This window comes from Microcebus murinus, chromosome 5 (assembly GCF_040939455.1).
Source record: "Microcebus murinus isolate Inina chromosome 5, M.murinus_Inina_mat1.0, whole genome shotgun sequence".
Classification (NCBI taxonomy): Eukaryota; Metazoa; Chordata; class Mammalia; order Primates; family Cheirogaleidae; genus Microcebus; species Microcebus murinus.
Window position 1 is genome coordinate 47,480,861 of NC_134108.1, and position 27,478 is coordinate 47,508,338.

General features: G+C 44.0%; 1 protein-coding gene across 2 annotated transcripts in view; it reads left to right on the forward strand.

Moving 5' to 3' along the window:
* The first annotated feature begins 2,963 nt into the window (after positions 1-2,963).
* Positions 2,964-27,478, forward strand: part of TRAF3IP2 (TRAF3 interacting protein 2) — a 39,770-nt gene continuing 15,255 nt past the window's right edge. The window contains exons 1-3 of one of the 2 annotated variants that reach the window (XM_012753069.3): positions 2,964-3,119; positions 13,967-14,803; positions 25,207-25,399. In XM_012753069.3, the coding sequence (XP_012608523.1) occupies positions 13,975-14,803; positions 25,207-25,399 (1,022 nt within the window). In that variant the 5' untranslated portion in view covers positions 2,964-3,119; positions 13,967-13,974. The remainder of the gene's footprint in view (positions 3,120-13,966; positions 14,804-25,206; positions 25,400-27,478) is intronic. The other variant, XM_012753070.3, reaches the window with a different exon arrangement.

The window sequence follows — 27,478 nt, forward strand, 5'->3', positions numbered from 1 at the left end:
GGAGGGAGAGGGCTGACACATAGCTTGACTACTCATTATTTATTTAGCAACCAGCACCATATAAACACAGCACCAGGATGACTGGCACGGTCACAGCCCCACCCTTTTGTTGTCTGTACCTTTTTTTTCCCTCTTGAGCGTTGTCAAGAGTTGTGCAAAGAAAGCAAGTTACCTGTGCTCCACCCAAGCATGTAGGAAGCACAGACTACAACAGGGCAATGGAGGGAGAGGGAATAACATCTCCCTGGAAGTGTGACAGTTCTGGGCTTGCATCCTTGAATCCTTCTCCACAGGCTAGCTGTGTGACCTTGAAGAGGTTACTCAGTGTCTCTGAGCCTCAGGTTCCTTAAAGGTAAAGTGAGAGGGATAGTAAATGCACCTCACAGGACTGTTTGGAGGGTTAAATGTGCTAACAGGTGGCGTATGGTCCTCAGTGAAGCGTTGCTCTCCTGTGATGGCAACTAAGGCTGTATGTGTTAGGCTGAAAACCAATTGGCAGCTCCTGGAGGCAGGAGGTGCTCATGTCCTGACTCCCTGACATTCGCACGCCATTCAGACGTCACTGTAACTGCCGCCGGCCTGTTCAGACAGAAGTGTCTCACGTCCGGGACACTCTCTCTAAACAGTTTACATCCCCAGGCTGCCTTTGAGGAGGGGCCCCTGCAGAGGCTGCTAAGAAGGAGCCATTAACTCATTCCCCCAGTGCCTGCCCCTCTGCTCGGGACACCTTTGGACAGGAGGAAGGCTCAGCTAGCAGCCATTGAAAGCAGCGCTTCAGCTCTTGGTGTTCTTCCTGCGGGCCTCGAGGCCGCACGCCCAGGGAAACAGTTGGTGGAAAACTGCAAGAAAGCTTCCCCTTGTTCTTCCTGGGTTGTATTCCAAAGGTGGAACTTGACAGAGCATCTTGGAGACTTTTCCCAATCCATTTAAGGGCATCTAGGAGAAATGAAAAATATTTCCACTCCCTTCCCTTGCTCTCCCCCCAACTCCTTCCCTTGCTGCTCTTTGCTTTTCTGTTCTCATCTGCTAACATCCATACCTTTCTCAAAGTATCCTGGTACCAACTGTCTCACAGAAAATGCTCTTTTTCCTGCTCTAAAACAGATTATTCTAATAATAATGTTGAAGCAGAAAGTTCAAGGCCAAGGTAATAAAATGCTATTAAAAAAAAACCCAAAAACTTAATTTTTTAAATTTTTTTGACAGGGACACATTCTTTCACCCAGGCTGGAGTATAGTGGCAAGATCATAGCTCATTGCAGCCTCAAATGCCTGGGCTCAAGTGATCCTCCTGCCTCAGCCTCCTGAGTAGCTGTGACTATAGGTGTGTGCCACCATGCCCAGCTAATTTTCTCTCTCTCTCTCTCTCTCTAAAGACAGGGTCTCACTGTTGCCCAGGGTAGTCTCAAACTCCTGGTCTCAAGTGATTCTCCTACCTCAGACTTCTGAGTAGTTGGAATTATAGGCATGAGCCACCATACCCAGGCAGCTTTATTCTTTTTAATGAAAAAGTTCTACACGTTATTGTGGAAAAAAATAATCAAACAGCCCATATGTGTGTATAGTATAAAAAGCCCTCCATTCTCACTGGTTTCCTTCAATTGCATTCCCTTGAAGTGACCACCACTAAACAGTTTAGCACGCATCCTTCCAGACATTTCTAACTTGGTCATTGAACAGATATGTAGTGATTGACTGCAATGTTCTGGCCAGTGTGCTGGGTGCTGGGGACCAGGGGTCAACAAACACAAAGCTATATACATACACATGTATGTGTGTCTGTTATATATATTGGCAAAAATAAGATAATGTTTTTCACTAAATAATATCTCGCAGCCACTTTTCCTTGGTAGTATGTAGAAATACATACATATTTATGAGTTTTCTTAGCCGTATCATATTCTGTTACAAGGACGTACCAAAATGTATATAACCTATATATGCTGTTTTTAAAACAAGCCATGTTCTCTGCTTGTAGAAGGTAGAGCAACCTGCTTCATGTGTCCTGCTTGAGGAGAACCTGGCACTATCTGGACAGGGATCCTCGAGGGCCTGTCCCAGGCATGAGGGTAGAGAGCGCCCGCGGCGTGGGCTGACCCACCTACCTCTTCGACAAGCAGACAAGTCCGGCACCAGGGGCACAGTGCGCCTGCCTGTGACGTACAGCTGGCCGGTGGCATGACTGAGCTCACATCCAGGTCCCTCTGACTCCAGAGCTCCCACTGACACAGCTGCCACCCCCCACTGTGTGCACACACACACATAGCTGTGGCACCATCCTGCCTGCAGCGTCTCCTCATGCAATAAATCCTGTAGGCTATGGATTAAACAACGGAGAGGGAGAGGGAGGAAATGAACTTGAGGTCAAGGAAAATGCAGCCAGAGGTGGATAATGTGCATATGCGCACGTGTGTGTGTGTGTGTGTGTGTGTGTGTGTGTGTCTTTCTTAAAATTAGCTACTTCTTCATGCCTGGCAAGGGGGCAGCGTGCAAGTGTGTGCATGTGTGTACACGTATGTATGCATGTATGTGCAAGTATGTGCATGTGTGTACACGTGAGCACAGGAGCATGGACAGTGAGTCCTCCTTCTGTGGTATGGGCAGCAAATGATGATGTTTTAAGCATGGAGAGGAGATAAGCAGCAGCTCTTGCTTCATATCCCTCCCATTATCTGCCCCAGTCTCCTTTGGAGCCATTAATGAATGAGCGATCTTAACGTTCAAGTTCAATCCCGTCCGTGAGACACCTTCTGAAGTGAGCGCACAGAGATAACACTGAGGCCTGGACATTCCTCAGCAGCTTCTTAGCTGGGTGGTGAAAACAAAAATGCCACCTAATTCGTCACTGGCTCTTTCCAGTGAATGAAGAGGTTTCTGTTTTAAGAAATACTGTGACATACTGTTGATTCACTGCCCACAGGGAGATTCTGAGCAGAGGCTTGCTAGCTCTGTAGAAATTTGCATACGACTTCCACTTCCTGCTTCAGAGCCTGTTCTGCTACTTACCTGGGCCCTGAGAGGGCGGAAGGAGGCTGCCAGCGACCCAAGGTAGACAGAGACGCGAAGCAGAGAGCCGACCACCCCCTTGGCCCGGTTTACCTGTCCGTGGTGGTTCTAAGGTAAGTTATTCAGGGTTGCCACCTGCCTCGTCTTTTTTCTTAACCACTGACCCATTTTCCAAAACATTCTGTGTCTCCTTTACTGACATACTCTGCTGTTATTTTCCTCTGCCTTCCTCTCCCCGCCTTTAACTTGTTCGCACAGAGACCAGCTCGGGCTGAGAAAATGACAGTTAAGTTTCTGCTGCAAGAACGTGTTGGGGGTTTAGTATTTCAGATAGGCGAGCCGAGGTTAACTCTTTGGGGAGAGAAGGCACGCACACTGGTGCGCGGAGCTGCCTGGGAACAACTCGTTTGGGCATTTAGGGTCCCCACAAGTTTCGATCAAGAATTCAAGCCCCAGCTCTCCAAGGAGGGAGCCAGGGATGGCAAGGATTAAGTAACTGGCTTCCAGCCCCAGGACACGTCAATGGCAGAGTGGGAAGGAGAACTCCAAGTTTTCCCAATCCTTGTTTCATGCAGGCAGAAAAAAAAAATCAACACCACATTCTTGGGGCAGGAAGTTCTGCTGAGCTCTGTGCTGGCTGTGAGCTGCCCCTGCCATCCCCCCATCCCCAGCCCCCCACCCCCCCCTCCAAACAACCCTCACGTTTGCTGGCTGGCACTGGACGGAGCCTTTGGGAAAACAAGGGAAGAAGTGCTAGTACTTGATCTCAGAAGCTAATCAAGCTTCTTGTGACTTTCAAGTTCAAGACGGTCTCTTAGCTATAATAGGGGGATTTTCTTTTTTTAAAAGAAGAGGAGAAAAAAGAGGCCAATAAATATTTTTTTAAAAGGACAAGAAACGTGGTTTCAAGTTCTTACTCCACTTTTTGTGGTTGTGTGACTTAGGCAGTTCACTTGGCTCCCCAGGCCTGGATTTCTTCATCAGTAAAGTCTGCGTGTGGGGAGGGGGGCAGGACTAACATGATTTTGTCCAAATTCCCTTCTAGCAAAACAATGCCAGGGTAGACCCAGAGGGGTAGCCGTAATGGGTGGTCTTAGAAGACTTGTTTTGTTTGCTGATTATTCACATAGATTCATTTTACCTCCCACTACCAGTTGGTTAGCCCCTGGAGGAAGAAGAGCACTTTGTTTCTTAATCCTTTTCAATCCCCCAGAACCCAGCAAACTACCAAACACCTCAGAGGTGCTCAGGCTCCTCCCACGTAAGCTGCTTTGATTTCTGTTCCACTCCTCTGCTCTCAAGGCAAAAGGTAAAGCAGCAGTGAGGGCAAAGGGCCGGAGAGGCCTAGGCAGCCTGGCTCTGCAGGAGGGCTGCCTAGAACTAAGGACTTGTGATTGGCTCCAGCCAAATAGGACAAAACCGGGAATTTCTTGAGTCAGTTCATGTCCCATTGGGGTTACCCGGGAAGGATCATTGCGTGCATTTAACCACAGTGTCCACACAGGCCAGAGAACTGGCAGACAAACCAGGCTCCAGAAGCCAGAGCGACTGATTTAGCTGGAGCTGGAAACACTCCACCAGTCACTGTGTGTGGGGCCTTTAATGGGAAGGGAAAGGAAACTGTGAAACACATCCTAATACCATGTAAGGGTGATGACTATGATTAGACACGTTATTAGATGGCACATACACTGAATCCTTAACCTTTTCCAAGCCACTACTTTTTGGTTTTGTTATTGTTTCTTTTGGGCAATTACGATCAAACAAGCTCTGGCTGGCTGGGATGGGCTGATTCAGGGGTTTGAGGATTGCTAATCTGTGGGATATTAAGGTCCTCGTTTAGTCCTTGTCATGTTTTTGGGTGTTTCTATTTTCCTGGGATGAGAGGATAGGAATTTCAAGATATTTCACTTGCATTGAGTTCCTGATTTTATTTTCAAATAATAATGCACCATTCTCTAAAATCAGGTTAACTGTTCAGTTTGCCAGCCTTGCTTTGATCCTTAAAGGCCACACTGCAGTGTGGCCTTTAATACAGATTATCTTAATCTGGAGCTGCAGCTATAGGTCATTCCATGATGGGGCATTAAGAGGTGGGTAATGTGGTGACTCTGCTCTGTCCATTGCGTGGGGCAGGCTAACCAGGAATGAAGTCTGAGCAATGAGCCAACATGTCGGAGAGAAAGGTTCTTACTCAGGGATACTCATTTTTTGGATGGATCAAGGCAGAAAATGGTAAAGCCTGCTTCCTCCAGGATTAAGGAGTTAGTAACTTTCAAATGTTCTGAAAATAAAAATAAGAGAAGACAGTCATATTTGCAGGCATTCTTTAACGGGCACTCAGAAAGATAGATTATGGTGGGGTGGTTTGTCTAAATTAAATCTAGGTTTTACACATCACAAAATGGAAATCTCAGAAATATCCTGAATTCAAATCATTTTTCTGCTGCAGGCAATTTTAGATTAGCCTTTAAAAACATATATGAATTGCAGGCAACTGCTGTAGGAAAAAAAGAGAGCACAGATGAGGCACATTCAACTTCAAATTCCTTTCAGATCCAATGAAATGACCCCCAATGTTTGATCACATTTCCTTATCAAAACAATCTTGTAGTCCTTTCGTGAGACAGCATCTGAGGATTGGAATCACGAAGCTGCCCCCCTGGGCCTCTCCTGTTTCGTCCTAACACGTTGTCACCAAGGTATTTTTAGTTCGTGAAACCCAGGCTGTCCTTTCTCCCACCGACATCCTTTGCCTCCTGTGTCCAGCAGGACTCCCGGGGAGCCCGGTGTGCTTGGCTGCCGACCGCTCAGCTCACTGTGGCTCTGTGTGCTTGGATGTGTGCACAGACCTTCCCGGATACCAGAGCTGTAAAGTGGCTGAGGAAGGTGATGGTCCTTAGAGCTGTGCCAGTTTGGCTTGGTTCCCTGGTGAGGGGCTCAAATCAAGCTATTTCGGAGGGATGAGCCTGACCGGATCTCCCAGCCTGCATGACCCCCCAGCTCAGTAAAGTGCTTTGTAAAACAATGACAACAACAACAAAAAAGCATGGCCTGGTTTGAAGTTGTTCTCTAAATGTTTATTGCCATTTCCAAATGTGGTGGAGTCAGTATGTTCCCAATAGTCCGTGTCCTCCTCATTTAGGAGCTCAGAGGAGTCCCAGAGCAAACTTCCTCAAATCAGGTCAGTTCATGCTACGCTGCCTTCAGCCTGATGTGAGTCTTCCTGTGCAGGGCTATGTCCAAGAGCCAGTAAATGTTCCCTTGTCTCCAGGGCTCACCACTGTTTCAAATCCTCTGGCAAACCTCATGGAAGAACTACTCTGTCTGGGAAATTCTGCAAGTAAACTTGGAAGTGTTTGTTCACTGGAGTTTGAATCTGGGCCAAACAGTTCACTCAAAACCAACCTTCCACTAAGCAAACCAATGTTATGAAAGTTTTGCATGCATTTGGGCAATAAACAAGAACGCTAATGAGTTTAAAGATTTTTTTATAATAAAATCCATGACTTTTAGACACTTATAAAAAGATAATTCTCTAAGGAATGAAGTAAGATCTTGAGAATCTGTAAGTGAAAGTATCTGATCCAAATAGGATCTAAGGATCCTCCCAACTGTAAATTTCTATATATATGTGTATATAATGCCCACCTGCAATACTCAGCTGTGTGTCTCCAGGACTCTTCAACCCTATTTTTGACCCAAAGAAAGCTTAAAAAAAAAAAAAAAATTCAAGCTGTTGGTGAACACCAAGCCCTGATTATTTCAGAGCTGTTAATGTGGTTTATTAATTACTCAGGCTGCTCACTCCTGCCCTTCCTCTGGTCCTTGCTGTGCTATTTGTCTTCTTTCAGGGACATACACCTTCATTAAATCCCATCCGTCCTTGCCTCAGAGTCGTCCCCTGGAAGACATCCCTTCTCGGGATGCATCACCATTTATCATCGCCCTTTGTTTGTGCTCTGTCAACCAGTTTTCAATTTATTTTGAATTCAGTTTATGATTAAAATTTAATGAGATCCAATCAAGTGCTTTTCTCGAATCAAGATGCCTCTGCAGTCTCCTCTGTATCCTCTACTGTCATGGCGTGAGGAAAGCTACTGCAGGTCTCCAGCCTGGCAGTTCTTTATAGAACACAGGTGGCATGTTTCCATGACTCCTTAGCCTCAAGGTGAATGGTTCAGAAACATATTTATTCCAGAAGTTTCTAGGGGTTATGTGGCTTCCCCGTCCCCTTTTTCCCTCCCAAACAGCTGTATCAGTCAGTGCTCCCAACCGAGATACAAGTAGTCGAGTGCATCTGGTGCTCACCTGCTTAGATTTGAATCCCAGCTCTGCTACTTACCGGCCACGTGACCTTGGAAAAGTTACTTAACCTCCTGGTGCCTCAGTTCCCTCATCTGTAAAATGGGACTAATAATAGTATCTATCAAATAGCGTGGCTGTGAGGATTAAATAAGTTAATACATATGCAATGCTTGAAACAGCATTTCCCACAGTGACGTTTCCGTAAATATTGACAATGATTGCTAACATAGAGTAAGGTTTTTTTACGTATATCTATTTCATTAGGTTTGTATTATGATTTGTCAACGTAATCTACATCAGCAATAAACTACAACCCTCAGGCTGAAGGTGACTCATGGGCTGTTTTCGCATCAGCCTATTGTTAAGAATGATTTTTATATTTTTAAAGGTTGTTACAAAATAAATAAATAGGAGCAGAATATGAGACAGAGACAGCATGTAGCCCATAAAGCATAAACTGTTTACTATCTGGCCCTTTGCAAAAAAAGTGTGCCAACCCCAGTCTATATTGCTTAATGGAGAGAGCCAGGAGATCAACAGGCTAGATTTAGCTTCACCAGCCTTCATTGGCTTCACCCATGTCAAGTGACTTTGGAAAAGCTACTTAATGCATCCAAGCCTCTGTAAAATGGAAATGGCAAAGTGGTAGCACTTGCCCTGCCTGTGGCCCCCGGCTTGTTTTAAAAACCAAAGGAGATGATGTATATTCAGTGTGCCAGAAATTACTCATATACAGATGTTGGTTCAAAATATATGATCTCTGTACCTTAGCTTCATAGAATACTGTTAGCACTTCCATATAAAACCAAGGGAACGCAGTCTACTGAAACAAATCACTTGTTGCAGTAAAAATAATAACAGAATAATAATTGCCTTTTGAGAGTTTGATATGGGCCAAGCTCGACATTCAGCACTGTATCTACATCTTCTTTTTATCCTCACAACACCCCTGTGGGGGCAAGTGTTGCTGTTTTCCCATCTTGCAGATGAGAAAAATGAGGCTGGAAGAAGTAATTTTTTCAAGGTCACGCATGTAATGCAGCTGGCAGAGAGAATTTAAACCTAGAATCCAGAGCCTGTGCATTTAAGTACCGCATATTTTCCCACATCCTGGAAATGTGTGCTGATTTAGGGTAAGCCCATCTGGACGGCAGAAGCCTCGGGCAACCGTGAGCGTAGGCACTAGATCTGTTCATGTGAGCCCTGAGAGAGACTCGCTTCCCACGTGGGCCCGAGCGGGGTCCAACAGACCTGTAGGAAGGGAGGCAGCACGATGAGAGGGAAAGAAGCTTTTGATAAACGGTGAGATCAGAAAGACAGTGTTGTGAAGACTAACAGGCCCTGTTTCAATAAACTGTGAAGGCAGGATGTGCTAGAGGAGGATAATGTTGCTGGGAACAGACATGAGCAGAGTTGGAGGCAGCTCAAGGGAGTTGACTGAGCACTGTGGACAGGATAAAAAAAAGAAAAAGGGGGGTGAAGCATGGGAAAGTGTGTAAATGGGACACCGAGGGAGCACTGTCACAGGGGATGTCGAGGCTGTGGACATCTGGAGAAGACTGTATCTGCAAAACCAGGCTGCTGGGGTAGAGTAGAGGAGCCCCGAGGAAGGTCTCAGGCCCCAGGAGGCAAAAAGGAAGCCAAAGTGAGAGACTTGGAGAAAGAAACTGACAGAGGGATTTGAAGAGAGATGCTGGTCAGATCCAAGAGCTAGAACCACAGCTCAGAGTCCAAAGGGCAGTACGATTCCAGAGAAGAGCAACTGCGGTCTTTGGGGTCAGTAAGAACTAGACTCACATATCCACCTGTTCTCTCTGGCTATATGCCCGTGGGACTGGCCTCTGCTCCCAGCTCGTGCCCACCCACGCTTACCTGGGCAAGTGTTCTCACTCTCCACTGCAGGGTTTTTTTGTATTTCAAGAGACATATTCACTCTCTCCTGGGTGGTCTCATGAGTTCCTCACTTGTGCTGGCTCTTAATCTTTGTGAACATCAGAATCACTAGTGGAGCTTTTCCTTTTCATTTTTTATCTTTTAAGTAAATATACATGCACTTGGCACAAAACTTAAAAGGTATAAAATGTTCTGGAAAGCAGATCTCCTTCCTGCTCCATTCTTAGTCATCCAGTTCCCTTCCTAGAAGCAGCCACTCTCCTCATTTCTTACAAGATGACAGATGCATATACAATCTTACATGGTACAAAGGATGGCATACCGTACACACTGTTTCACTCTTTAATTTTTTGTAACTTAAAAATAAATCTTAGAGGCTGGGTGCAGTGGCTCACGCCTATAATCCTAGCACTTTGGGTGGCCAAGACGGGAGGACTGCTTGAGAGCAGGAGTTCAAGACCAGCCTAAGCAACATAGCAAAAGCCTGTCTCTATAAAAAATGCAAAAATTGGGTGGACATGATGGCACACACCTATAGTTCCAGTTATTTGGGAGACTGAGGCAGGAGGATCACTCAAGACTGGGAATTTGAGGTCGCAGTGAGCTATGATGATACCACTATGCAAGGCAACAGAGAAAGACCCTATCCTGAAAACAACAAACAAAATACAAAATACCTTTGGGACATGTGGGTTGTTTCTGGTCTTTGCTATTGCAAACATTGCTGCCTTGCCTGCTTTTATAGCCCTTTCATTTCACACAATATGTGTATATCTATGTAGAGGAGGTTCTTGGAAGTGAAATTATTAGGTCAAAGGGCATAAGCTTTTTAAATTCTGATAGTTATTGCCAAATTGTACAGATTACATCCCCCTTAGCAAAATATGAGAGAATCTGTTTGCCGGTGGGGCGTAGACAATAACATGGGGAAGCCTGGCCCACCTCGGAGTTTCTAGGTGGGGGGCCTGGGCCTCTGTATCAGGAGCCTCGGAGGGGGTTTCTGTACCAGAAACTCCCCTGGTTTTCCTCGCCCTCCAGCCTCTCCTGTCTCCCAGGTATTTGTCACAGTGCTGAAGAGCCCAAGACGGCCCAGGGCACTGCCAGCACTACAGCTCCAGGGCCCCAGCTGGCAGGTCTTCTGTCACCCTCAGGGGTCAGTGCTTTCTTCCGGGGTCATGGCCAGAAAACAGGGCTTTTCCACTTCAATCCAGGTGCCACCCTCTCTTAGGGACTGGAGCACAGGCCACACCAGGGTTACAACCACGTGGGCAGCGTATGGAGAAGGCCTGGAAGAAAACAGGGGAAAATGGAAATGCTTAGCAGTGGTGAGACACTGACCAATTTTTTAACAATGCATAGTATTAAAACAGATAAAACTGCCCTCTTCAACATGACCCACTACTCTGCCTCTGGCTCCCTGGTATGGCTTCGTGTGTAACTGTTCTCTGTGACTGGCTTGGAAGGGTTGGCAGGGTTGGGCGCATCCTGCCAGTCCTGGCAGGGGTCTGGGGCTGGGAGGGGCCCATGTAGTAGTGGCAGGCATGCCCCACCCTCTTTCATTCCGGCCAAAGCTCTGCAGATGCATGAACAGACCAGCACCTCCCTGCCTGGAGCCAAAAAGCAGATGCTACTATCACAATGGCTGGTGGAACTGCTTTTATTGGCCAAGTGAGGGCTGTAGTCAACCCTGTCCATGGGCAGGACCTCGTAGGCACGCCCCAGACCTACCTTGAGGGTGTGACACATAGTGGGCATTTAATAAATATTTGGGAGAGGAAAAAAGAGAAGAAGGAAGGTCACCCACCCATGTGGCATTATTTTAAGAACCTTGAGGACTAGGCCCACCAGACACTCCTTGCTGCCCCCATGGAGCCTGACATTCTCACTGTCAGTGATCCTTCCAGCTATGTGGATCTGTCCCCTCTCTGAAATAGGCATCAATCACTTTTTCATTCAACAAACCTTTATTCAGCACCTACTGTGTGCCAGGTACAGTTCTAGGTGTTGAGACTAGTGCTGTGAATGGAACAGTCTAAAATCATGCCCTCATGATGTCTACATTCTGGAGGAAGGGAAGAGGCAATAAACAAACAAGGAATTTAGGAATTTAGTGTACCATGAAGCGGGAGCGACACATGCAAAGGCCCTGAGGTAGGGCCTTTGGTTTTTCTCTCTGTTAATTTTCTCTCTTTAGCTGAATGGTAAACAACTTGAAGTGGAAATAATGTTTTATATGTCTTTAGAAATAATTTTGATTGCATTTCACTGTATACCATTTTGTAGCTCTTGAATTTTGTATCACTTATAGATATTTAACAAATAAAAAATATTTAGCTGAGCTTGTACCTCAGAAGGAGGACACGTGGCATAGAGTTGGGCACATACTTGGGCTCAGCAATTACTTGCTGTTTGAGTATTTGACAGTGACATGTTTCAAACATCAGGGTCTGTTTTTTAAAGATTACCAATCCCATAGCTTTACTAAGAGGTTGTTCATGGCCTTGCCAGGTTTATTTACTGTCATCTGAAGGGCTGTCTGTTCCCTTTCAGACCAGTTTAACTGTAGAATCCCCACCTTAGGATGGACCTCAGTTTCCCTGTAATATGAGATGACAACACTCATCACCGATTTCTTTCTTTCTTTCTTTCTTTTTTTTAGCTTCTTCCAAGCCCCCAAAGGCCCCTCAGCTAGAAGAGTAGAATTTGAAACTTTTTTTTTTGGTAGAGAAGCATTTCTAGGGTATTTACATTTGAAAATGCAGGAATAATATAAACAGTTGTACCTGAAGGGCAAGCGATGAAAATGAAGCCCATGACAAGACACAGCGGACAGAATTCGCCCCTCCTGCTAGTTGGCTCACGTTGTGCCTGTCTGTGCCGCCCGCTCAGCTGTGGGCCCGCAGATGCGTGCAGGAGATCACACAGCGCCCAGCCAGCCCTGGAGAAAACGCTTTTGTCTCCTGACCAGCTGAAGCGCGTGTTGTACGGCATATTCAATTTCATAGCTGCAAAAAATTGTAAGAAAGGAAAACAATGGTGAACATTTTAAAGTAATAAAAAGTCAAAATATTTGGGGTTTTTTTTTTTTGGTTAGTTCTTGTTCACTTCAGTGATTTCTAATCGCTTTAGGGGAGAGCTCTCTTTTCTGCAGAGCCAAGGAGCGAGGGTGTGCACAGCCTGGAGAGGAGGCAGGCAGGGCAGGGGACGTCTGGGGAAGGAGGGAGGGCCAGGCAGACGTTAGACACTGAAGGGGGTTTCTGTTGTGGCAGAAAACAGTGCAAGGGTTGTTGTGCAGCAGGTGGGTGAGTCGGATACCAAGTGGGCTGAGAGAAGTTCGGCATTTGGCAGGGAGCAGAGAGGTATCTTTATAGGCAGTGAGAATACATTTGGGAGCAAACTGCTGTCCCCACCTCTGCAAAGGGGGAGCATTTCAAAATGCGTGGTGTCATGTTCCCATTGGATTGGCTACAGGGAGCAAGAGAAAGTGAATTCACGTTCTTCAAGACTTGTCTTACAACAATAATTTAGGTTCTCTGTGAGTTTAAGCACAGTAAGCCTTCAGTAAACGTTTGCGGTTGCAGTGCTGCATGGGTCCAAAGGGAGAATTTAACAATCCACGCACAATCCCTTTTCTCTCTCTGGCATTTGAAGTATGCCATGGACAAAGCCTCCCACAGAATGAGGCTCTGGGATTTTTTCCTTTTTCACTTGCTGGCTTGCTCTGCTACGACACCTGCTCTGCAGCCTTCCGCAAACCTCCCTGCCTCCTCTCTCCCCTTGAGCCGAAGCATCGTCTCAACCAGCTTCATGAAGAGGGAGGGTCGTTTTCTCTCTCTTTCTGTGAGGTTGATTAAGAGTTCTATTTTTATAGATAAAGGCAATATTGCCTGGACCGTGGGCTAAAGGCGAGTTTAGCGAGCCCTGCTAGTTCAACTGTGGCATCACAAACAGATGGCTGTGGCCACCTTCTTTGCAGGCGTAGCGCCCGGAGGGAATTAAGTCCTCAAGATGACCTAAGTGGAAAATGTCACTGTGACTTCTTTTTCCAATGTGTTTTATACTTGGGCTTTCTTTGTTTGTTTTTTAAAAGCCTTTTATTTTATTTTTTTAATTAGGCAGCAGTCAAATGGAGCAAAATTTTAAAAGCTTGAAAGATGAAATCTCTCCCTCCCACTCCTCTCCCTCCCCCTTCAGTTCCATACTCAAAAGCAACCAGTGTGCCGATGTCTGTGAGTCCTCCACATGTGTCACCTACACAAGCAGAGACACACATGGGAACATGCACATACACATTCCCCTCTCATTTTTTTGAACACAAAATTATTCTGCACCTTGCATTTTTTTAAAAAAAATCACTTAATATATCTTGGAGATCATTCCGTATCAGTTGCTGAGATTTATTTCATCATGTATTCCAAACACACACGAGCAGCCCACATTATGATAATTTCTCTTCCCTCAGTACTCAGCAGCTGATTTTCATCTGTGTTTTCCCCTTGCTGGTGAATGATTTCTACCACAGGATGGTCCAGCCACATTCTTTGAATTGCCTTCCAGATAAAATATCTTAATAAGCATTAGTGCTCTTGCCTGAAGAATAAGTAAACAGTTTTATGTGATTGGGGCTCTGCAAGCACACTGGTGTCACACTACTGCTAATTTAATCCACATCCTGAACGAGGTCCCTTAAGGTCATAAAGTAGGGACTCCAAGAATTGATCTGTCTTCTGAGGCCCTGGCATGTTTTCTCTCGTTCCAGAAAGTAGAATGAACCGAAGCATTCCTGTGGAGGTTGATGAATCAGAGCCATACCCAAGTCAGTTGCTGAAACCAATCCCAGAATATTCCCTGGAAGAGGAATCAGAACCACCTGCTCCAAACATAAGGAACATGGCACCCAACGGCTTGTTTGCAGCCCAAGCCCCTCACTATTCCCCGGGAGACTTTTCTCCAGTTTACCCACCCCTGAAACTTGCAAATCCCCAGCGGCCTGTGTCCCAGCAGGTCACCTGCCTGCGCACGAAAGTTCTGGAAGAGAGTGAAGACAGCTTCTGCAGGAGACACCCAGACCCGGGCAAAGATTTTCCGTCAGGCTGCTCTACAGCCAGCGAGCCTGCGTCCGAGTCTGCGGTTGGAGCTCTCCCCGCAGAGCATCAGTTTTCATTTATGGAAAAACGTAATCAATGGCTGGGCTCTCAGCTTTCAGCAGCTTCTCCTGACACTGGTCATGACTCAAACAAATCAGACCAAACTTTACCTAATGCCTCAGCAGACTCCTTGGGAAGTAGCCAAGAGATGGTGCAACGGCCCCAGCCCCACAGGAGCCGGGCAGCCCTGGATCTGCCTACGATAGACACGGGCTATGATTCCCAGCCCCAGGATGTCCTGGGCATCCGGCAGCTGGAAAGGCCCCTGCCCCTCACCTCCATGTGTTACCCCCAGGACCTCCCCAGACCGCTGCGGTCCCGGGAGTGCCATCAGTTTGAACCTCAGAGGTACGCAGCGTGTGCACAGGTGCTGCCTCCCAATCCTCCCGCGCATGCTCCGTGGAACTATCATTACCGCTGTCCCGGAAGTCCCGATCAGCAGCGGCCATGTAAGTGATCTCTACCTGCTCTGCTCCTTCTGGGCTGGGTGACGGAGGAGACGAGGGTCTCGCGTCAGGGCTTCCCCTCCCTAGACCAGCGGACAGGCCAGAACGCAGGGAGGGCCTGCTCCTTCTCACGGGGGCTTCTCGTGTGTGGTTGGATTTGCAAGAGGCCTTTAGAGGATGCTTTTCTTAGCCTAAAGCCTGTCCCACTTGGAACCTCCTTCTCTAGGAAACTTTAAGGACAAAACAGATTCCTCTGTCAGGCTTAGTTTCACTGAAACATGCCTAGAGATAAGGAGATGACCCAAAGGATTTCTAGAAAACTTATCTGTTGTTCCAATTCTTAGGCACCTAGGTTCTTCCTTCTCTTCATGTTTCTTTCCCATCTTAGACTTGGCAGAGAAAGGGCTACTAGTCACAGACAAAACAAAACAAAAAATGCCCAGAAGGTGCCCAGAGTGTCACTGAGACTCCTGCATTCATGCCATTACATGGAGACTAAGTCACTCCTGTGATTCTATTGCTTAAACCCCTTTGGAGACTTAAGCTGTCCACATCTACCCTACATTCCAGCCACACCCAAAGACTGGCAGGCCCCTAACTTGTCACGCTGTCCCTAATCTCTATTCATCTGCCCCTGCTCCTCTCTCTACCCAGGGTGGTCTCCCCTCTTGTGCATTCAACCCAGTTTGTATATATCTTTTTTTCTTAATGGTGTTATTTCGATCTAATTTACACGCTGGAAAGTTTACCCTTCACCCATTTTAAGTGTACCAATCAATGGATTTTAGTATATTTACAAAGTTATACAGCTACCAGCATATATATCTTTTTTTTTTTTTTTTTTTTTTTTTGAGACAGAGTCTCGCTTTGTTGCCCAGGCTAGAGTGAGTGCCATGGTGTCAGCCTAGCTCACAGCAACCTCAAACTCCTGGGCTCAAGCAATCCTGCTGCCTCAGCCTCCTGAGTAGCTGGGACTATAGGCATGAGCCACCATGCCCGGCTAATTTTTTCTATATATATTAGTTGGCCAATTAATTTCTTTCTATTTATAGTAGAGACAGAGTCTCGCTCTTGCTCAGGCTGGTTTCAAACTCCTGACCTCTAGCAATCTGCCCGCCTAGGTCTCCCAGAGTGCTAGGATTACAGGCGTGAGCCACCAGCATATATATCTTTTAAGATTTAGCTCAAGTGTCCCTCTGGAAACCTCAGATCACCCTGTCCTTTAGGCCCTCTGTCTCCCTTGTGCTCTGGCTCTGTTGGGACACTTGACACCACTATGGCATCTAATGATATAGTTGTCTCCTCTCCTTCCAGATTGCAAGCTTTTGCACATCAGCAAAACTCTGCTTGCAATCCATAATTCTTCAGCATTTAGCACAATGCCTGGTATATACTAGACTTTCAATAAACTCCTTCCAAGTGAATGAATAATGTGCATCAGTGCAGTTAGCCTCTCTGAAAGTAATAAAGTCTTAGATTGAGATAAAAGGTCCATCAGCATTCTTAATGTTAAATCTCTGCTGAGGCCACTGGAAAATAATAATAGGGCTTTACAGAAGAAACACAGGACTCTGAGATGTGATGTTTTTCCTAGCAAATAAACACTGGACAAAAAGTAGTTTCAAATAGTGTAAGTAGAGTCTGCCCAAAGACCTGATGCCCAGCTTTAAAATAAACGATAAAAAATAATCACAAATGCTGTAATCAAGTTTATGTGTTGGTACTTGTACACTCTGTATAAAGCTTCCTAAAGTGAATGAAGCAATATAGTAATTCATAATTTTTTTTTTAATAAAAGAAGGAGAGGGACTGGGTGTGGTGGCTCACACCTATAATCCCAGCACTTTGGAAGCCAAGGTGAGAGGCTCACTTGAGCTGGGAGGCTTACTTGAACCCGGGAGTATGAGACCAGCCTAGATAACAAAGTGAGAACCCATCTCTACAACAAAATTAAAAATTAACCGAGCATGGTGGTGTATTTATGGAAAAATGTCCTAGCTAGTAGTCCTAGCTACTTGGGAGGCTGAGGCAGGAGGATTGCTTGAGTCCAGAAGTTTGAGGTTGCAGTGTATAATCATGCCAGTGCATTCTAGCCTGGGTGACAGAGCTAGACTGTCTCAAAAAAAAAGAAGATAATTTTTCTGATCGTAACAGTAATATTTGGTGAACCCCCAAACTAAAATATGCCCAAAAGTTCAAAAAAGAAAATTAAAAGTATTCTTATTTCTACCACCCAAATATAATTCCTTGTTATCATCTTGACACATTTACTTCTAGCATTTTTTTCTTTGCCTATATATTTAATATAAAATTAAAATAATTTCCAATGACATCATACTTCTAGCATCATTTAAAAATGATGCATCGGCCGGGCGCGGTGGCTCACGCCTGTAATCCTAGCACTCTGGGAGGCCGAGGCGGGCGGATTGCTCAAGGTCAGGAGTTCAAAACCAGCCTGAGCAAGACCCCGTCTCTACCATAAAAATAGAAAGAAATTAATTGGCCAACTAATATATATAATATAAAAAAAAATCAGCCGGGCATGGTGGCTCGTGCCTGTAGTCCCAGCTACTCGGGAGGCTGAGGCAGGAGGATCGCTTGAGCCCAGGAGTTTGAGGTTGCTGTGAGCTAGGCTGACGCCATGGCACTCACTCTAGCCTAGGCAAGAAAGCGAGACTCTGTCTCAAAAAAAAAAAAAAAAAAAAAATGATGCATCATTTTTCATCAATGGATAGACCAAATTGTTACTAACCTATTCTCTATTGTTGGACATTCTAAAGTTTCCAGTTTTCTGATCCAATAAGCAATGCTATGACAAACAACATACACATAAATTTTTATCTGCATTTCTGATTAACTCCTTAGATTAACGTGCAGAAGTATGAATACTTAGTCAAAGGCTTTGTGATATAGTCCCAAGCAGTTGACATTACCTACTAACACGAGAAAGCCTTGTTGTAATAGAACAAAAAAGCATTGACTCAATATTAAAATAAGGGTACCATGAAGACCTTCCCACTGGAAAATATTTTTCCTGTTGTTGAAACCTGAAATGGCGCCATTAGCAATCCAGTCTTTAGAGTAAGCATTGCCCCTCGGGACAGGCTGCTTTAAAAGGCAAACACTCCCAAGTGGGAACACTTCTTGTTTCTATTATCTCAGGGCCTCCTTTCTTTCATCGGTTGCCTTCCCCTTGCTCTCTGTGTTATACCCTCTGCGAGGATACGTCCAGGATCCTGGGAGTGAAGAGAGGTGTTGAAAGAGAGGAGAGAACTTGGACAGGAGACCGGGGTAATTCACAGAAGATACACAAACAGCCAATACACATACGAAACTAAGCTTAATATCACTAGATTTAAGAAATGCAAACTTTTTAAAGATAAGGTGTACAGGCCGGGCGCTGTGGCTCACGCCTGTAATCCTAGCTCTTGGGAGGCCGAGGCGGGCGGATTGCTCAAGGTCAGGAGTTCAAAACCAGCCTGAGCAAGAGCGAGACCCCGTCTCTACTATAAATAGAAAGAAATTAATTGGCCAACTGATATATATATAAAAAAAAATTAGCCGGGCATGGTGGCGCATGCCTGTAGTCCCAGCTACCCGGGAGGCTGAGGCAGAAGGATCACTGGAGCCCAGGAGTTTGAGGTTGCTGTGAGCTAAGCTGACGCCACGGCACTCACTCTAGCCTGGGCAACGAAGTGAGACTCTGTCTCAAAAAAAAAAAAAAAAAAAAAAAAAAAAAAAAAAAGATAAGGTGTACAAAAATAAAAACCTTGGGCAACAGCCAGTGCATTCGTGGGATTATACAAAAATGAATACACCCAGTCACTCTTGGTAGGAGAGTAAATTGAGGCAATCTTCTGGAAGGCAATTTCACACTATCAAAATTTTATATGTGCTTCTTCTTTGGCCCGGCAGTTTCACTTGTAGGAATCTATCCTATAGAACATTAAATAAGCATATAAAAATACGTGAACAGGCCGGGCACGGTGGCTCAGGCCTGTAATCCTAGCACTCTGGGAGGCCGAGGTGGGTGGATCGTTTGAGCTCAGGAGTTCGAGACCAGCCTGAGCAACAGCGAGACCCCATCTCTACTAAAAATAGAAAGAAATTAATTGGCCAACTAAAAAAATATATATTAAAAAAATTAGCTGTGCATGGTGGCTTGTGCCTGTAGTCCCAGCTACTTGGGAGGCTGAGGCAGAAGGATCGCTTGAGCCCAGGAGTTTGAGGTTGCTGTGAGCTAGGCTGACGCCACAGCACTCTAGCCCAGGCAACAGAGTGAGACTCTGTCTCAAAAAAAAAAAAAAAAAAAAAAAATACGTGAACAAAGATGTTTGTTAAAGCATTGTTGTATTAGAGTAAAAATGAAAACAACTACAATGCCTATGAAGAAGGGGTGAGATAAGCAGTTTGTGATTTATTTATACGATGGACTGCTAGGCCCATGTTACACAGACTAAAATACACATTCTGACATAAAAAAGATTAAGCTGAAATGCATGAAATGCAGTGTTGATCCCACATGTGCTAATTTTTAAAAACTATATATGTTTATATGTATGTGTTAAGTCTAGAAGGATCACCCCAGCTGTTCACAGTGATCATGGGGGAGGAAACAGGGAATGAAGAGAAGAAAGGGATATTTTCTTTCTAACTTTATATATTTTTGCTAATTTTTTTTTTTTTTTTTGCTGCAAACAAGTATTACTTCCATAATTTAAAAATAGGTAAAAGTTGAAAAGAAAAAAGTAAGGGGAAGTGAGAGTGTGCGGAAGGTGAGCTCGCCCTCACTCACACTGTGTGTGCCTTGGCCCTGGCTCCCAAGGGCTTCTAATCCCAGGGAAGAGGATGAGGGCTGCCGAGCGCTTATAGTTTTTCTGCAGGGCACTGCAGCCCCAGAATATTCAAGAGGCTTCCAGCAGCAATGACTCTCATGAAGGTTGCTGTGAGGATTAAATGAGATAATGTATTAAAGGCACTAGGAAAGTGGCTGGCTGGTAGTAAGCCCTCAATACTGGCAGCTTTTAGTTATTACTGTTATTATCTAAATGGACCCTGCAGCCCAGTCCTGCAGAGTGCCCCTCTACTTCCAGATTCCTCTCACTGGCACAGATTTTAAGCATTCAGAGCAGGTGTACAAATGCTTAGTTTCATGTCAGGGCTATAACTGCACTTAATTGCCAACAAAATCACTTCAAAAGAGCTGTTCACTTAAGGGATGCTTGTGCAGTTGGAAACCATGGCTACGTGGCTCTACTCAGCTTTAGAAGAGCATTACTTCCCTACCCGTTAATGAATATATAAATAAATAATGATCACCATGCAAATGGCATATCTTAGCTTTTTGCAAGTTAAAGCAAAAATGGGTACTGGTCACCCCTTTCATGTAAAAGGAAAAAAAAGTTTTCAAAGCAGGTGAAAATGAGAAAGGTAATAAGCCTGTGTTTTCTCCTCACCCCACCCTCTGGAGAAGTCGGCCTCCTACTGCCTCAGAATCCTTCCACTGAAGGTCACCAGCATAGAGTTCATGGCTATGCGATCACATAAAACCCACGATGCAAATATACTGGGGGGAAAAAAGAGGAATCAAGTCTAAAGATCTCTTACCTTATTATGAAATTTTTGCTTTCTCTACCAAGGAGACTGAATAAAATAAAACTATGGGTACACACCTATCATTGCTCCTATGGACCCAAAAAAGTGATTATTGTATGCTAGAATGCATGCACAGTTGCGCAGTTAAAGTGCAGAAAAAATAAACCAGATGAAAGAAATGATAAAGAAGGAGTTGCCTTTCAAGAACCACAGCTGCGTGCAGCTGTGGGAGTTCCTGTGACAGTTTATGTTGGCCATTTTGTTTTCTGGCTAAACTGATCGCATTATATCATGATGTTTTTTTAACAGCTTGAAAATCAGATTTTATTTTCTCCCTCATAAACTCTATTAATACCATTCTTAATAAGGAAGAAAAATGTAGAATGTTTTGATTGATAAATGGAAAAACCTCGTTTGGGATTTGGTTTACAAATTCCAAGTGGTAAAAGCCCAGTAACATGAAGACCGTGTGTACCCCGGCCAAGAGGATCATAGGATTGACAAATAACATGCAGTACTGGCCGCTCGTTTATGATTGTGCAAGGTTTTCATTTTTGTTTTGGGATTAACACTGCCTCAGAACTAACAAATCATTTGTCTATCACACCACCCACCTTCCATCTCCTACGGAATAAACTCCCTCGATGGAATTTTCGGCACAGGGAACAAGTCCACAGGGAAGTTATTTGTGAGCGGGGATTCTTGAGTAGATGGCTGCCGACTCACATGCCTCCTTTCTCACACGCTAACTAGTGTGGGTTTGTGTTTAAAAACAGACACCCACAGACACGCACATTTTCTCTCTTTCTCTCTCCATTTATTTTGAGCTGCTCAAGAGAACTGTATCCTATTTGTCTTTGTTCACCAAGCGCCTAGTTGTCGAGGTTCAATAAATATTTGTTGAATGAATAAAAAGAAATCTGTTCCCTACTTCCCTGGGAAAGGAGTGATCCCTAATCATGAGTAGAGTCTTTGTCAAGCCTTGGAAAGGCCATCTTTAATTGTCTGCGAGGGAAGGAAAGGAGGGAGGCCAATAGGATTTGGAAAGAGGACTTGTCTATTCATTTATCAATTTATTCAACAGATATTTGCCAGGTCACCTGCCTGGCACTGGGTATACAGTGGTGAACACAACACACATGGTCCTTGTCTTCATGGAGTTCACGGTCTACTGGAGAGACAGACAAGAAGTAGAAATCAGCAAACAAACTGACAAATTATAAGTGCGGTAAAGGAAATAACTGGGTGTTGGAACAGACACTAATAGACATGGTGGCCACAGAATGTCTCTTTGAGTGGACATTTGAGCCGAAACCTAAAGGATGAGAAGGTCAAGGAAGTGAGGCTTGGTGTCCTTAAGGCACCAAAGCAAGCCAGCAGGGTGAGCAGGGAGAGAATGAGGTGCTAGAAAATGAAGGATGCAAGGGCCACGGTGGGGAACCTGCCTCTTATTCTGAGTTAAACTTCTTTAGGAAAAATAGAAAATCGAACTCTATTATCCCAGATAGGAACCTGAATAGTACTTGGCATGTAGCAAGTGATTAATAAATGTTAGCCATTATTATATCTATAGTATCTGACTAAACTAGCAAGCCTTGGTCATAATAATGAAATAGAATGATTAAAACTTGAGCAATGAAAAGATATTAATTGACCTGATAAACATAGTTTTTATTTAGCAACTTTTCCATACAACCAAATTTCAGACAAAACCAGTCAAATTTCTCTTACAAAAGGGGATGCTTATGGGATGATTGATCCTCTGACATTCAATATTTCTTTGTTTTAAACAATAAGAGGACAGCATGGAAGACTACATCATCTGTACCCTAATTTTTAAAATCGATGAGGTGGGTAATTTTCATCTGCTTACCTACATAAACCAGTCTAACTTTTTACCACAGGTGGCCATTTCAGAAATGAAAGTTACAGCTAATCAAACATTTAGCCTACATGCTTTAGTGATTTTAATGATACGATTTGTTGCTATGAGACAAAAACATGTTGTGCAGGGAAATAATCTGTTAGAAATCATATGACCTTGATTCAAAAGCTTTTGATTAACAGGACTAACATCTACTTTCTGAAAAAGAAACAAACCCTATGATTAGAGCTTGGTAGTCCTTTTAAAGCAAATAAAACATTATTAGCCACTCATTAATGGATATGAGAAGCAAAAATGGCTTCAGACATTAAGAACTTCTCTTGAGTTTCTATCAAGCCCTTTCCTTGTAAAAGCCTTTGAGGCCACTGGCAAAGGTTCTCTCCTTTTACCTTGTCTTTCTCCTTCCAGCTGTTGAAGAGAGACACTGATAAGAGCCCCCAAACACGCAGCAGATGAGAAGTAGACTAGGGGACCCGGGGCCTAGCAAGCAGACTATGCAGTCCTAAATGGCTTCTCTTTTTCTGAGTGGTCAGTGGGCTTTGTAACCGTTCAGACTTCATTCATTCTTTCATTCATTTACTGAACATCCCCTGAGTGCCAGCACTCTGCTTGGACACATGGTGGCAAACGGCCATAGTCCCTGCCTTCACTGGGCTTATATTCTAGTAGGGGAGGCAGGCAAGAAGCCAACAAGTAAAACTCACGCTTACTTACACAAACCCATGCTAGGAGCTATAGAGAAATATAAAATAAGGGACGGGATAAAGTAAATTTGTAAAGAGGTGGGTGTCTTTGAACAGGTGATATTTGGCCTGAGCACTGAATGGCAAGACATCAGTCTGTGAAGATCTAGAGCAAAAATGTTCTGGGCAAAGAGGATGGCAAACGCAGGGTCCCAAAGGTGGGAATGAGCTTGGGGTGTTGAAGATGAAGCCAGGGGTCGGTAAGCCAGTAAGAGCATAGCAGGAGACGAGCTCTGGAAGGCAGGGAGCTGACCATACAAGGCGGACTTTAAGTGCAGTGGGAGCTCTCTGGAGGGGTGTGTCTACCACTGGGTCTGTAAATGGTCCACCCATGCAGGGCTCAACTAAAAGTAGGGCTGGCCCCTGCCAGGGGACTGAATAGCTGCAGCACTTTTTGCTGTTTTCCAGTTGGAGAAAAGGAGCAGCAGTAGTGACCTGCCCAGTGGCCCTAAAACTCCAGCTGGCGATCTGGACGCCCTAGAATACACCTAGCCTGCCCTAAGAAAGCAGCAGAGGCAAAGCCTATGTGGTATAACTTGTCTATCTCCCCATTCTTAGAGCTGTTCTCCAAGTCCTCATCCTCTTCGTCAGCCAGGTGCTGGGACAGGCCTGGGCAGATCACTTTTTCCTCCTCCCCTTCCTCAAACCACCACCAATTGTCATGACCAGGCCTAAGCAATAGTGAGGCAAGGCTTAGGGGCTGAGGGCCAGGAGACAACCTGAGTTGGAGGGGTATGGCCACTTTTACCAGAGGAAGGATGACGGGGAGGACCCAGATGGTGTCAAAGGTCAAGGCAGACAATAGATTGACTCCAGAATATCTGACCAAGCTTGAGAGCCTAGATTGGGCACATTGCCAGGGTCACCCAATCAAGTTTCCAGAGTCCAGACAGTGGAGACCTGGAGGGGGCCACACTAATGAACACACAGATTATCTGTCTTATGTTCTATACTTGGGACCACCCCGAACGTTCCCTTGAAGACTTCAGCGGCTCCCGACTGCTTGCCAAACTAAGAATACAGTTCTTAGCCATGTTGTTGCCCTCCCTGATCTACCTTACCTGCTACTTTTTTGCTTACTTGCCCAGTTACATTTTATTGTATATCCCTGCATGTATCCTACCTACACAGCAGGCCAACTTGACTATTACTTTTATAATCAGAAAAAGAATTGAGACCAATAAATATTTTTTAAAGGAAAAAAAACCCCAGATTCCTTCTTGTCCTAATTCGTTATGCACCCTGGATCATCCTACTTCTTCACTGGGCAGAGATGGCTGTGCTTGGATCACCAGGATGTACTCATGGGTCATTTTGCAGGGCTACCCACCTGGCTCTCCACAGTCCCTTTGTTCATCTCAGATTTCCCAACACTTCAGCCCCTCTGGGCCTGGCCATTCCCTCTGAGCCCTCTTCTCCCACTCTTACTGGGTTCCCTGCATCTCTCCTCTGGCCTTCAATTCTATTCTCTCACTTTACCAGAGATAAGCTGCCCTTCCTCCCAGGGGACTCTGCTGCTCCTGAGCCTGGCTGGGACGGATGTTCTCCTAAGTCACACATTCACAAAAGTCACTGCCAGCCCTGGCTTTGCCCTGAGCCCTACCCTTTTCAAACTGCTCTGGCCCTAAGTGCATATAAGCTCTAGCAGGAGAGGACCAAGGTAGTTGGTTGGCTACTTCCCGGAAGGTTGAGCCAAGTTTTCATTCATTTACTTCTTATGAGGGAGTGGTGTGCATGAGTGTGTGCATGAGTAAGGAAAGGAGAGAGTAGTGATTCCATATCTAGCACGGGAATAATTTCTCCTACCCTTGGGTTCTAGACACTTGGGGAATTATAGTAGGAATGGTGTGTGGGAGAGATTCTTCATGGTTGGGTTATCCCAAGTATCTTATTACAATAGGAGCCTGGGCGTAGTTTTTTTTTTTTTTTTTAAGTTCTTTGGGCTTTCTGACTAGAATCCCAAACTTGTGATTTCACAGGTGTTTTTATTTAGAAAGAAAAGGAATCAATTTCAAGGAAACCATCAAGCAAGTAATAGTATAGAAATATGGCAAATATCACAGAGGTGGTAACTGATATCTGGACCCCTCCGTTGGTATCAAGACAAGAATTTGCACTGGGATTACTTCTCCTTTCAAATGAAGGAGTTGATCTTCCCTGTTCTTTGTTGTCTTCACCTACAGATGGCCAAGACTACCCTCGAGCAGCCTACCAGCAAGTGATCCAGCCAGCTCTACCTGGGCAGCCTCTACCTGTGGCCAGTGTGAGAGGGCTGCACCCTGTGCAGAAGGTCGTCCTGAATTATCCCAGCCCCTGGGACCAAGAAGAGAGGCCCACACAAAGAGACTGCTCCTTTCCAGGGCTTCCAAGGTATCAGTAAGTAAGATCAGGCCAATCTTCAGACATTTTTAACATGAAAGAATTATCCAAGGCAACCAAGATACATCAGAATTCTCTGTAAGCCTGCTACCCATGTTAGTGACCAGGTCACCCAGTGGAATGCCAGTGCAGACTTCAGGTCAGGAGGAAACAGAAGCTGGTTGACAAGGATCTCTTTACCAGATATAGAAAGCCACTAGTGACTAGTCAAATGTGTCTTGAAGGAAAGGCTCTGAAAATGTTCCCTAAGTCACACCCCTTTCTTTTACTTTCAGTTCACCTGAACTTTTAGCCCACAAAATAGATTTTTATTTTTATTATGACCGACTTCCACTGTTAGCAAGTTCTTTATATCCCTAGTTTCTGTTCTCGTTAAACCTATTTCTCACTTTAAAATTTTAAATTCAATTTATTCTCAATAGGAATTTAAAGTAACCTGTTATTTCCTCTTATATTAAAACATTTATACATGTTGAGTGCTATTATTAGGTCTCTCCTATGCCTCTTCCAGGAAAACAACTCTGGTTTTTCATGACTTCAGTTGTCTAACTTTTAAATCATTTTTCTCCTCTTTGTCCTCTTTTGACTCTTCAAGTTTTCCTTTTCTTTTAATTTATGGATCTAAAACATACAGGAAAAACTTATGTAAATGGAGCTTCCTAATTTATGACAATATTGGAAAGAAAGTAGATGAGATGTTTGCTCCGGCTCAATGCAACTTTTATATACCACTCAAAGTAAAACTATGTTCTGTTCTCATAGAATGAAACCTGAAAGTCCTATCAGAGTGGATTTTTTCAGAAATATAGAAAGTAGTAATTAGCTTAAAAATGTTTTTGAAAAAAGAAGAGCGCTTTTTCTTTCCAGACAGATCCTTTATTTTTCTAAAGCAAAAATACATCAAGTTTAAATAATAGAATTAAGTAAAATATGATTTTATAGCAGGATAAGCACTGTTATAGAAAAAATATCTAAAATTCCAAGAAAACAAACAATATGTAAGCATCATTATAAATTTGGTGTTGAACAAGGGAATGAATAGTAATCTTAAAATAAACTTTTATTTTGAAACAATTTTAGATTTATAGAAGAGTTACAAAGGTAGTACCAAGTGATTTTTTTTTTTTTTTTTTGAGACAGAGTCTCACTCTGTTGCCTGGGCTAGAGTGCTGTGGCATCAGCCTAACTCACAGCAACTCCTGGGCTGCAGCAATCCTTCTGCCTCAACTTCCCAAGTAGCTGGGACTACAGGCATGTGCCACCATGCCCGGCTAATTTTTTCTATAAATTTTTAGTTGGCCAATTAATTTCTTTCTATTTTTAGTAGAGACAGGGTCTCACTCTTGCTCAGGCTGGTCTCGAACTCCTGAGCTCAAACGATCCATCCGCTTCGGCCTCCTAAAGTGCTAGGATTACAGGCCTGAGCCACCATGCCTGGCCCTGAGTGATTGGTTTTATAGCATCAATTTAAATATGCTGTGGTCACCTCGATTTATTTTATCATTTTAAGATAAGGAAAAGTAAGATCAGTTAAGAAGCTAATTCTCCTCTTACTGGTAATTTGAAAGAGAATTTTAATACAGAAAGTTTACTTGGTCATTAATTTTCGTGATATTATTTTCATATGAAAGTTTCTGAATATTATCAATGCCTTAACATTTTTTTTTTATCAAATGAGCAATCATCTTTTATAACAACTAGGCAACTTTTGGTATAAGAGAGTTTAATGAAAAAGAATATGGAACCAGATCCCCATTAGAAGAGAACATATTTTATAGAAATTATTTTCTCTATATTAATAAAAATATAAAATAAAAATAACCTTAAACATTTATATTTTAGAAATATAGTATCATTGAGATTCTGTGTAATTTTATTTTAAATCCTGTTACATAAGACTTTCAGAATTTCTGATTATTCTTTTGGGTAGAAAAGTAAAAGCATAAGCAATAATCTATAAAAACTGGGCATATACATATAGATTTTGTAATCAAAATATTTTTTTAAATTTATAATATGACAGAATTTCAAATACACAACAAATAACAATGTCCATGTTCCCACTACCCAGATTTT